This window comes from Nicotiana tabacum, chromosome 17, assembly GCF_000715075.1.
Source record: "Nicotiana tabacum cultivar K326 chromosome 17, ASM71507v2, whole genome shotgun sequence".
NCBI classification, from domain to species: Eukaryota; Viridiplantae; Streptophyta; class Magnoliopsida; order Solanales; family Solanaceae; genus Nicotiana; species Nicotiana tabacum.
The window spans coordinates 111,995,406-112,007,673 of NC_134096.1; the positions used below are offsets into that span (position 1 = coordinate 111,995,406).

The 12,268-nt window shown below is 36.0% G+C and overlaps 1 protein-coding gene across 1 annotated transcript; it reads left to right on the top strand.

Moving 5' to 3' along the window:
• Nucleotides 1-3,457: 3,457 nt before the first annotated feature.
• Nucleotides 3,458-9,268, top strand: LOC107802626 (COP1-interacting protein 7-like). Its single transcript, XM_016626154.2, has 9 exons — nt 3,458-3,741; nt 3,866-4,042; nt 5,048-5,169; nt 5,367-5,419; nt 5,514-5,566; nt 5,656-5,808; nt 6,351-6,553; nt 6,894-8,572; nt 8,669-9,268. The coding sequence occupies exons 1-9, from the start codon at nt 3,683-3,685 to the stop codon at nt 8,855-8,857; spliced, it is 2,688 nt and encodes an 895-aa protein (XP_016481640.2). The 5' UTR covers nt 3,458-3,682; the 3' UTR covers nt 8,858-9,268.
• The last annotated feature ends 3,000 nt before the right edge of the window (nt 9,269-12,268 follow it).

Here is a 12,268-nt window from a genome sequence, read left to right on the forward strand (position 1 = left end):
AAGCTACCTAATTTAGATTTTTTAAATAACTATACTTTGTTTATTAAAGGTTGTATTATTTAATATTTTTTATCTTATTTTTTTCTCCAATTCATATAGCAGGTAAATGCCAATAATTTTAAAAATAGTGGACCAAGAAGCAGAATCAGTAACTTGATTAAAATGATTTGGAAAATTCTGGGTCAGCTGACGAACTAAGGGGTAAATTTTAAAAGTTTACTGATTGTAGGGGTAAATTTAACCCGATAGTATAACAGTATGTGTAAATTTGACCCGATAGTATAATGAAGGTTAAATATAGACAATATCTGAAAGTAGAGACGTATATTTGACCTTTTTTCCTAGGTAGAATGATACTTCATGATGTTCAAATCTTAAATTTGCCTTACTTTTTCACGCTATGGTTAGAGCCGAATCCAAAAATTTAAGTTTATTGTTTCCTATAGCAATCTCAAATTATATTAAATTTATAATTAAACATTAATAATCTTTATATTCCTGCGAATTGCGATGCATGAATATTTTTAATTGGATGCTATATACATGTAGTTTGTGCCAAAAGCTAGCTAGCCAATGAGATATACGTGGTATTTCTTCGTTTTCATTTTCTTTATTGGTGAATGATTTAAATGTCACAACTTGCAAGTTGCAAAGGCATATATTAGCTGGATCATGGCTGTCTTGAAATTACGGCTGAATGATTTGATCTTTTATTTCTATAGCGTTGTATAATAAATATGAAAATGATGGATCTTTCCTTTTATAGTTTGTTTTTTGGTGGAAATCCTTCTGTTTAGTAATTAAATGTTCTTTACCTTCATTGTCTTTTGCTTTTCTAGCCTTTTTGGTCCTCTAGTCATGAATGACAAAACAAGTAGTGCTAGTATATTATTTAATTAGTCTTTATGTGATAATTATTAATATCCTTTGAGTATTTTAAATAAATATGTGATAATGCTTCAAAGAAGCTGTCATAGTATAAAAGTTTAAATATTTCTTTTCCATAATATTGTAGATTACTAGGAACCAAGTTATATATTCAAATTGAGATTAAATGGAGTATTTTAGCTTGACAAAATGTTCATATCGTTTCTAGCGAAATAGCTAGTTACTTATGATATGCGATCATTGCTGTTGTCGCTGACTGCATGTGTGAAATAAGATTTTTATGATGAATTAATATCCAATACTGTTACTAAAAATACTGTAATGACAGTAATAGTAGTAAGTATTTCCTATTTACAGAAACATAGAACTAAAAATTTCTATTCATATTTAGGAGTTTATTTTAAACATATTTGAAGGTTTATGTTGAGCTGGACTACATATCGTGTGTAATTTCTATCATTTCAAGCTCCATTTATTATGTCAGATCCAGATTCGTACAGAATTACTGAGGCTAAGTACGAAAAAAAGAGTATAGTAGTAGTAGTAGTTAAGTGTTTCTTTTGCTTTTTTTATCTGGACAAAAAGAGTTGACCTGTTACTATTTCACTAAAATTGTCAACTCGATCGTGTAGATCACGATTATATTCTAGACTTCATATTTTTGCCTTGAGAGTAGTGGAATGATCCCCATTTGCAATCTTGGGTAGCTCACTTGTCACTCAAACATTCAGAATTAAGAAAATGCTTTAAGGAATCAGGAGATGTCATCTATAACTTTTTCTTGTTCCTACCTTTGATCAGAAGCAAGGCACTGTGCCCTTTTCCTTTGATTTCTGTAAAACTCAGATGTTCAAGGTCTTTATGTCACTAGTACTAGTAGCTACTCGGAAAATGGAATGTCAAATTTGATTTTATTTATATACACTAACAGTGCATATAAAGACGAATCCAAAATTTCAAGATAATGAGTGCATTAGTGAATCTAGAATTTATATTTAACGGGTTATATATATACTCAGTGCGAAAAATAAGATCTTCCGAAATGAGATTTGAACCGCCAATTATACTTGTAGAAGTTCACTCAATCATTATTGCACCATATGAGTCTTTAAGTATGAGTGCACACATATATATATTTAAGTAATTTTAAAAAAATATCATTTGTTATGCATGATTTAAGGAGAGAAATCACGTGAACCCATGCCCCTTAATCTCGATACGCCCCTAATCAGTGTATAGGACTTTTAACTATTAAAGTAATTTAATTTGTAGATTGACTGCTTTATTATTTCGGTCACTAATTTCACTTGTTATATGAACAATACTATTGCTGTAATTCGGATCATCCATTATTTTCGTTGTCGTATGAGTTCTTTTTTTTTTCTTTTTTCTTGCTGAGATATTAGAATTTATTAGGCAATTACATATTATTGTAAGTAATCTTAACAATTTAACATGATAGTGTAAACAAATTACATGCATAAATTAGACTAAAAAGTTAAAGCTTTACCCTTCACAAAAATTAGCAAAAGTGGAGGGGTTAGAGTAAGATCCACCAATAATTAAAAAGTAAATTAAAATAAGCGCACTCCGACACCATCAGTCCATCTTCTCAATTAAGTGAGACAGTGAGGTTAGAAAAGATGTAGACCTCCCAACTAATCCAAATTATCTTTTAATTTCCACCTCATCTACGTATACATACTACCAACTATTATTTATTGCTAATAAAGTTTAAAAATATGTAAACAAGATCGATTATAAAGTCAAGGATCTCAATTCTGGACCCCATTAGAAGGAAAACCATTCTTTTCAGGATCCTTAAAGCAACCATAGACAACTTATGTTCATGCATGAGAATAATATATATATCATAATTAAGAAGAGAAAAGTAAAGGAAGTAATTAAAGAAAACAAGCCTCTTTTCTGCTGAAATTTATTTCTTTGGCACTAATTTTTTTTGCTTGACTTTCTAAGTAAAAATTTTTTACGTTCAAATAATTATTCACTTCGCTTTAATTTATATAAACATGTTTGGCTGAACCACCAAAGTAGAAATAAAAGATTTTTTTTTAAAATTTATAATTTTAAACATGACATGATATTTATATGACTATAAAATCATATGATTAAGGAAAACATGCAAAGTTTATAATTAAATTATTTTTACATATAAAAAAATATTTGAAACAAATTAAATAAAAAAGAGTGTCGTATAGACAAAAACAAAAAGAGGACTATGCCATATATGTATTCTTAACAACTCAAATAGCAAAATTATGTGCATTATTGACTTATAGTATCTTTGGTAGTATAAAGTTTATACTCATACATTTAATTTTGAAAAGAAAAATTGAAAAACTGTCGGTTCACCTAAAACAATCTTATAAATTTGCATCTTTTTCTAGAGGCCTTGGAGATTATTTTTTAATAATTTCATAAAAAAAAGAGTGAAGACAAAGAGATAATGGGTGGAATAAAAATGAAATAATTGAGAGAAAATGTGGGGCCAGCAATGTTACAAGGGGCCCACTTCCATATTGTCAAGAAAAAATATGCTTATAGTCACAAGCTCAAAAATCTCTTTCCATGTGCAACTCTTGCCATTGCTTCATCATTTCTTGCTGGCTCTCTTCCCATGTGTTGAGAATACAGTTCATCTTCAACTAAAAGATTTCTCAATGTCACGTTCTTGAACATGTCTTTGTTCTTCACACCCACTCATTTTGCTATTTGAGTTTCATTTCTTTTTCTTCCACTCATTTTCCCTTTCTCAAACTAAGCCAAATTGAACATGGATTCCAGGACCCTTCTTGATTATGCTCTGTTGAAGCTTACCCCAACTAGAACAAGGTTGGTTTTTTTCTTTCTTTATCTAATGAGTACGTAGTAATGAGTTCTTGTTTTAACTTTTTTAGCTTAAATTGTTATGGGAACTGATAAAGTTGGGATTTTTTCTGTGTTTTGGTTGAAAAAGATGTGATCTTGTGGTGTTTTCTGGGGGAAAAAGTGAGAAATTGGCTTCTGGGTTGGTGGAACCCTTCATTTCTCACTTGCAATTTGCTAAAGATCAGATTCCAAAAGGTGGCTATTCAATCACTATGCGTCCACCCTCTACTCATGCCTACTGGTTCACCAAATCCACATTCCAAAGGTATAATCTTTATTTGATCTTTGGCAAGTTTTAAGCTTTTAAATTTCATTCAATTGTATGTGTTTCATTGTTCATCAATATTGGTGAATGTTCCTTGAATCGGTTACTTGATAGGAAGGTGTTGAAGTCAAGAATTAGGATAGAAAGTTAGTAGGAAGTCAGGGCTGTTTCTTCCCATACCAGTAGTATTAGTAGTTAGTCTTGTATTCTATTATTGTTCGATCTCTATCACTACACGTTGTGCCTTTCGCTTTGTTTTCTTATTATCTTGTTGTTGCTACTGCTTTCTTTTCATATTTCCTTGAGCCCGTTTCCTATCGGAAACAGTCTCTCTACCTCAAGGCAGAGTGTACCTCAAGGCAGAGGGTAGGGTAAGGTATGCCTGCACACTACCTCCCAGACCCTACTTGTGGGATTATACTGGGTTTGTTGTTTTTGTTACTTAAATCATTTGGAACTTCTGGAATTGCTGAAATTTTCTTGCAGATGATCTTGATTGTAAATGGTTATGGTGTTGTTTCTAATTAATGCAAAGCTCCAGCTGTTAAGGAGAAAGAAAATGTAAACTAAAAACATACTTTAGGTCCCCTTATTGGCAAATTGGTCATAACGCATCACTGAATTATGATTATGGGTTCAAAAAGTAGGTATCTTTATTGGACTTTTTGCTAATAACCTGTTGATTTATCCAGATATAATAGCTTAATAAAGCTAATTAGACAACTATTTGTTAGTATAATTTTCTTATCATCTACTTGATTTTCAAAAAGGAGGGTGGTGAAGGTGGGACCTGATCTGTGCCCACTCGTCTTTAGACCATTTGTTCTCAATGCTGCTGATTACTTCTGTCTCACAGTATTCTTTTGCATACTGGAAGCTACATTTTAATTGCAAACTGTTAGATAACTGAAAATTAAAGAACTTTTAGTTGGATCTAGCAAAATCTGGAGCTGATGCTAGAAGACTAAATTTAATTAATTGGGCTTTCCTTGCGTTCGCTTGCAGATTTGTACGCTTCGTAAGTACACCTGAAATTCTTGAGAGGTTTATGCGTTTGGAACGAGAGATTTCACAGATCGAGAGTTCCATTCAATCCAATGAATGCTCCAATGGCAATTCAGAGGAAGGTATGTTCAAGACATACTGATAAGTTCTCCTAACATATACATCAAATCAGATTAGAGTTTCATTATTTTGATTCTTTTATTGTCCATTAGTTTTCCAGCTTTCTTCTTTTTATGATAAATAGCATTCATACCTTTCTCAGTAGAGTCCTTATGGTATTCAGATAGGGGCTAATGTACATTTGTTGCTTGACTTACAGGAAGCTCACCAGCTAATAGCGAGACCACGAGGAGATCAAATGATTCCTTCAAGGTATTTTACTTTATCACTGGTAGAACTTTTGGCTAGTGATTTTCTTTTAGTCTAGTAGCTCATCAGAAAGTTTCACTTTAATGGGTTATTCTAGGCAAAAAGTGAAACCGAAGAAGCTAATAATGCTGCACCAAAAGAAAACTCCAAGTAAGTTATCTGTCCTTCGAAGCAGCAGTGAATGACAAATCCATCTCTGCTGAGTGTCTTATCGAACTTTCATTTTTTATCCTTGTCAGGATTCGGCTTCAGCGTCTCATGGATACCCGAAAAGCATTACTTCGGAAAGAACAGGCCATGGCTTATGCACGTGCAACAGTTGCTGGCTTTGAGATAGACCAACTGGATGATCTACTACAGTTTGCTAATTCTTTTGGTGCCTTACGTCTTAGGTATGATAGAATATAGTGTCTTCATAACCTAAGTTGATTAGCATATGTGTGTAGATAAAAATCAACTGGTATAAATTGGATCGCCAGAGTTTTTATTTGACTATTTTATTGGGAAGAAATTTTTATGGCGTGTTCCTATCATCACCGTGAACCTTTGCTCCATTCTGGTGCATAACAGAAACAGAGTCCAAGGAAATCTGCTGTCTAACAACCAAAGAAATCTATTTTTTAGGGGGGTGCAGATTGAGCATTGGACTTTGTTATGTCTATCCTTCATTTCTATCTCTGTGTGTCTTACTCTTTCAATTCGCTAAAAGGTAAAATCTTAAATGGTTTCCATATATATTTATTTTCAAAGGAAGCTTAACCTAGACATGGAACTAGTAAACTCCTTTAGTGTAGCTCTTGGATGATAAAATAAGAAGCTTATACGTCTTTCATTGTATACATAATACTATATGGGAGGATGTCAAGATTGAGTCAACTGTTATAGTTCCAGGCGTCTTGTAATTTGAAATTGTGTGTTCTTATCTTTCTTGTAGGGAAGCATGTGTTGACTTCAAGGAACTTTACAAGCAAAAGCACACAGATGGCCAATGGATGGATGAGGTGGCTGCAATGAAGGCATGCTCCCCAGCAGAGCTGTCCTACTTGGGAAATCAAGGTGTTATTCTTGCATATGACAATAGTGGCTCTTTGGATAGTTCTGACTCGAAGGAATCAACAAATTCAAATGGTGTCAGAGGTATCCTGTCTATCCTTTCCTAGCGTCGATTTTTTTTACTAGATTTAAGTTTAGCTGGTTGTTAATGTTATTGGCATAGTCCACTTTGCCAGGTACTTAGGTCTCATGTTTATACTTTGTGTCAGTCAAAATACAAAAGGGAAATATTTGCTGAACAATTGTAGTTTTAACTGCTCAAGAAAAGGCCTGTCGTAATAACTATATTGGATATGGTACTACATACCGATGACCGATGATCAAGAAACGTTTTGTGTACCAATATATGTACATATAAAACTTATGTCTACAGCATAGACTCTGCTTTTTTTTTTTTGGGTAATATCAACTGATATATGTGCAGATGAGAATCTTCCTGCATCAGAGCCGTCCATGTCAGCAAAAGCTCAGATGCAGATGCCATGGCAGAATCAGATTCCTCCGTATATGTACAACTTTCATGGTCCAGCTCAACAGATTCCTTATGCTGGCATGCATCCTTTACAGTATTATCCAGCACATATGCAGTGGCCACAAAGTGTAAATGGCTCAACCAATGGTCCTGTTCGAGACTCTCGCAGACGATCAAAGAAGGAGAAAGAACATGACAGTTTAGAAGATGATGAACAAACTGAGTCCAGTGCCTCTGATTCTGGAACTGATTCAGATGAAGTTAGGAAGCATGAGAAAAACCATTCTTCAAGGGAGAACTCACATACTAAAAAACACAAGAAGAAATCCTCAAAAACAGTTGTAATCCGCAATATCAATTATATCACTTCCAATAGAAAGAATGAGGAAAAGGATGGTTCCTCTTATGATTCTTCTTCAGCTGAATCTCTTTTACTCGATGAAGATTCTATTAAAGAGCAGGTAGATGATGCTGTTGCAATACTGGAGAAACGTCGCAACTCAAGAGCACGAAGGAACAAGAATGAATCAAATGGTTATGGCGAAACGGACCTAAATGAGGGTGTGTCGCCAAAGACATCTGAGAAAGCAAAAGGAAATGAGGCATGGGGTGCATTCCAGAATATTCTGATGAGTTGTGAGGAGTCAAGTATGAATGGGGTAAGCGATCCTTTGAACTTCCAGGATGAAGGCTGTGGGATAAAAAATTCTGGTGACGGGGTTTCATTCAAAATTAGCAATGGTGCGGAATTGGGATCTGAGAAGGTCAGAAGAGAGCATCTGACAACTGATGATTCTCTTCTCATGACTAAAAATCATGAACAAAGTGGCACAAAGGTTAGCATGGTAGATTTTGCCAATGGTGAGGATATGCGGCCAAGTTTGAAGAAAGGAGTTTGTGAAGATGAGCATCTTCTATTTTCGCACAAAGAACCATCAGGGGGAAGTGCATTGGGAACTCTGTCTGATTTTGGTGCTGAATCCTCCACTATTAGAAATAGTAAGGGGGAAGATTGGTTTGTTGTCAACCACTCTGGCAGTTCAGAAACTCAAGAGGCTAAGCAAATAATATTTGACAATGACAGTAGCACGTCAATGCAGAAAAGTTCCTCTCACACCGAAAGTGAAAGAGCTGCTCCGATTGATGATTCTTTCATGGTACAATCTCAACCATCTTTTGATGATCATTATAACTCTCAGTGGAAAACAGATATTAGCATGGACGCAGACATGCTTGCCGCAGAAAACGCTGATCCAGTTGCATCAAAAGCCAAGGTTTGTACATCTGCGGCCAGTCAACCTGATGACCTCTGTGTGGTGCTTGCAAGAGACCCAAGTTTGGATCCCGTTGAGGCATCTTGGCAACCACAGTTGGATTTTGGGATTGAAGCTTCTTTCATGGGAATTGAGAAAAAATCTTCTGCTGTTGAGGTAAATAGTTCTACTGAAGAAAATGCTCCTGCAAAAAGTAAAGGCACAAGTAAGAAGGAAGGTCCTGCAAAGACCGGAAAAGATGCAAGGTCTAAAGTCTCCGGGGGATCCTTGTCAAGGAGCAGGATTGATGCTTTAGCGAAGAGCAAGAAGATGTCTCCTTCTAACAAGCTGACAACCCAGAAGAGTAAATTAGATCGGGTACGACAACAACCAGTAACCTCATTCTTTAATTGTTTCTGCCTCCATTATTTTGTATCTTTCTTATATTTTATACATGTTCATTTCCTTATATAGGAGGAAGAAATGCGCAAGAGAATGGAAGAATTAGTGATTGAGAGACAGAAAAGAATCGCGGAAAGAACAGCAGCTAAGGGTTCAGGTTCAGCAGCTTCCAAGAAAGTGCCAGCAGGAAGTAAGACAGTTTCCTCAAAGATATCAACTTCATCCAAAGTTCACACATTACCAGTACAGGTCAAGCACTAAGTACATAGCCCTGTCCAGGAAAACTATGAACCGGCCTTAAATGCGAATTTGGAACATCCACAACTTGTGTGGTTTGTGCATACTTGGATTATTTACAAATTTCTTGGACAAATAAAATCTTTCCAATGGAACTTAAGATTCTTTCTTTACTAGGACAGAAAAAAAAGCAGTGTTGCTTGCTGCCTGCTTTAATGCGAGTTCGTTCTCATTAATCTAGACATTCATGTCCCATCATAAGGTTTTGCCAGTATAGTTGATTGAGGCTTTGTTTTTATTTGTATACTGCTATTTGTTCATATGTTTTGTAAAGCTATATGTAAAATTATTCTTAATTCACATATGTTTTTTTGTATAATATATCACATTGTAAGAACCACTAGCTCTGTTAAAGCAGTCACTTTATTTTTGTAACTACTTCTGTATGTTCTTTACTTTCAAGAGTTTCCACTTTATCAAATGGTAGGGAAAGGAGAAGAAATATTTGGGGAAGCAAGAAATTATGCCAATTTTATTTTTCTTTTTGACTGGCTTTTCATATATTTCGACAGAACCTGGTGCTCCAGGTCGAACTTTAATGTATATGTGGGTAAATTAAATATCGATAGAGTTGGAGATATATTTTTGAGCACGCCTTTTTATCTCAGTCCACAACATCTAAATTCTGAATTGAATTTGCCAGTAATCTATATGTTATTCGTGAGGAATGTGACAGCTTGTACTGTTGGATTCATATAACCAAATAAGGTTATGGAAGCCAATTCTTTGAGAGGGTGATTGATATATGAAAGGGGCCACTTGAAATCACAGGAATTGTCAAAGATTCAAACATCTATCTGTACATTAATTTATTACATTGTTATACTTTGGACTGTCTCTTTATTTTGATTTCGGACATGTCCGAAACCATGCCTTGAACAAAGTCACAAGTCACGACTAAGACACATAACAAAGAAACTTTCATCTCTTCCTATTTTTCTGTTTTTATTCAAGATCGAAGAATTTCTGAGAGTTTGGTCTCGAGTTGTTTGAACAATATTCTTAATTTATCAGGTAAAGCACCAGTTGAACTTTTCAAAATTCTTGTTTAGTTGATTTACTATTATTAATTTATGTCCCCATGTCATCATCCATGACCAATTTATTTTTTCCATTTTCCCTTATAGTGAGGGGCGAGAAGCTCTGTCAGAAAAAAAAAAAAAAAGGACCGAAAAGCATATTCAAAATTAATTACTGAATTTTCTCCCAACTACATTATATTCAAATTTTTGTAAGGTCGCGCTGTCGAAGAAAATTTTGTACTTTGAGTTATTATGTTCTAAACTCTAAAGCAACACTATAGTGTAGCTATGGAGGTACAATTACAATTCCAACTGTAGTGTCACAAGTTAGAATTTCAGCAACGTTCTAACCAGTGCAGTCTAGTTGGGTCACACTATTTTATTACATTTTCATACAAAATTTCGACTCATAACATTTATTTTATATAGTTGTATACGATCGAAATCGAGCTCATGGTGCATCCTACCCTCCGACATGGTAAGCCAGGCTCGAGACATGACAATAAAGGATTGAAGATCGACCCCAAGTCCCACCGGGCTAGAACCTGGAGATAGGACGCCTGCCTTCGAGAATATCGAGGCCATGATCCCGAAACCGGTCCTAGCCTCAAACGACTTTGAAGAAACATTGCCAGTATAGCCAACGGAAGACAGAAATATCTGTGACCGGCCGGATATTACGGCGGGAATCTCGGCACATACGATAAAGAATCAACAATCAGTAAATCAAAAGATTTTTTATCTTTTATAGAATTGTACCTAAAGTATGACTTCTCTACTATATAAAGGGGGTCTGATAATTCATAAAGTACATTGTAACACGCATTCCAAGGCAATATATCATTACTTTTCCAGTTATTAGTTCTTCTGCGTTCGTTCATCAGTGCTTGTTGTTACGAGCCCAGATCGAGGGCAAATATTTCACTAAGGCTTAAATCGTCTTTCTCGTGTGGTTTGAGCTTACTTTATCCTTATTTATTTAGTTTGTCTTCATTTATTGCTTTGTGTTAAATAAATCCGCGTATCCTCAAAATCACTTGCAAATTTAATTATTATCCGATTTTGAGGGTAAATAGTTTGGCGCCCACCGTGGGGATGAGGATAATAGTGGCTGTTTGATACAAATTTCTATAACACACACACTACTTTACACTTGTTCTTTGGAGTGTCTCTAATTTCACGTTAAAGCTCAAAATGTCAAACTCCGAGTCAGCACCTCTACATGTTGGCGATGAGTCCGGTCTTCACGGCGAAAATAGCATAGTGCCTAGTGGCGGGGCACTACCTGTTGATCCTGTTGGAATTTCGATCGCTGACCCGATTGACGCCAACTCGCAGATGGCCATCAACGCAAATCTGCCTGCCGAACCTTAAATAGCGTCCATGGTGACGCCCGATCAACAACCCAAAATACACAAGACATTGGAGGGCACGAGATCAATCTACGGGTGATCTTCAAAATGTTGCAGGCTCAACAGGCGGCAATAGCCCAGTTACAGAACCAAAACCGCGCACCGAGCAGAATTGAACCTGATCCATCCCGGGAAGTCACCCGCAAAAATAAACTGGTCGCAGAGAGGCCGAATGAAAATGAATTGGGGACCAACCCCGAGATCATAAAGATGCTGGAGGAACTAACAAAATGGGTAGAATCAGTTGAGAAGAAAATCGAAGCTAATGACAAAAAGGCGGAAACCTACAACTCCAGGGTTGACCAAATCCCAGGATCACCGCCGATATTAAAAGGCCTGGATTCCAAGAAGTTCGTTCAAAATCCTTTCCCTCCGAGCACGACTCCTAAGCCGATCCCTAATAAATTCCGCATGCTCGAGATTCCTAAGTATAACAGAACGACCGACCCAAATGAGCATGTGACTTCATATACATGTGCTATCAAAGGGAACGATTTGGAGGATGATGATGAGATCGAGTCTGTCTTGTTGAAAAAGTTCAGGGAGATCCTGTCAAAAGGAGCTATGATATGTTATCACAACTTACCTCCTAATTCTATTGAATCGTTTGCTATGCTTGCAGATTCCTTCGTAAAAGCACACGCCGGGGCTATCAAGGTCGAGACCAGGAAGTCAGACCTTTTCAAAGTAAAGCAAAGGGATAACGAGATGCTCAGGGAATTTGTGTCCCGGTTTCAAATGGAACGGATGGATTTACCCCCGGTCGTGGATGATTGGGCCGTTCAGGCTTTCACCCAAGGACTCAACATTCGAAGCTCGTTGGCTACATAGTAGTTGAAACAAAACTTGGTAGAATATTCGGCCATCACTTGGGCCGATGTCCATAACCGGTATCAATCGAAAATCAGGGTCGAAGATGATCAGCTTGAGTCCACTTCTGG

Excerpts from the sequence above, each read along its gene's own strand:
- LOC107802626 (XM_016626154.2), top strand. The coding sequence starts at position 3,683 with ATGGATTCCAGGACCCTTCTTGATTATGCTCTGTTGAAGCTTACCCCA. Across the intron at positions 3,742-3,865 it reads CTTACCCCAACTAGAACAAG|ATGTGATCTTGTGGTGTTTT; the intron begins GTTGGTTTTTTT and ends TGGTTGAAAAAG. Across the intron at positions 5,420-5,513 it reads GATCAAATGATTCCTTCAAG|GCAAAAAGTGAAACCGAAGA; the intron begins GTATTTTACTTT and ends GGGTTATTCTAG.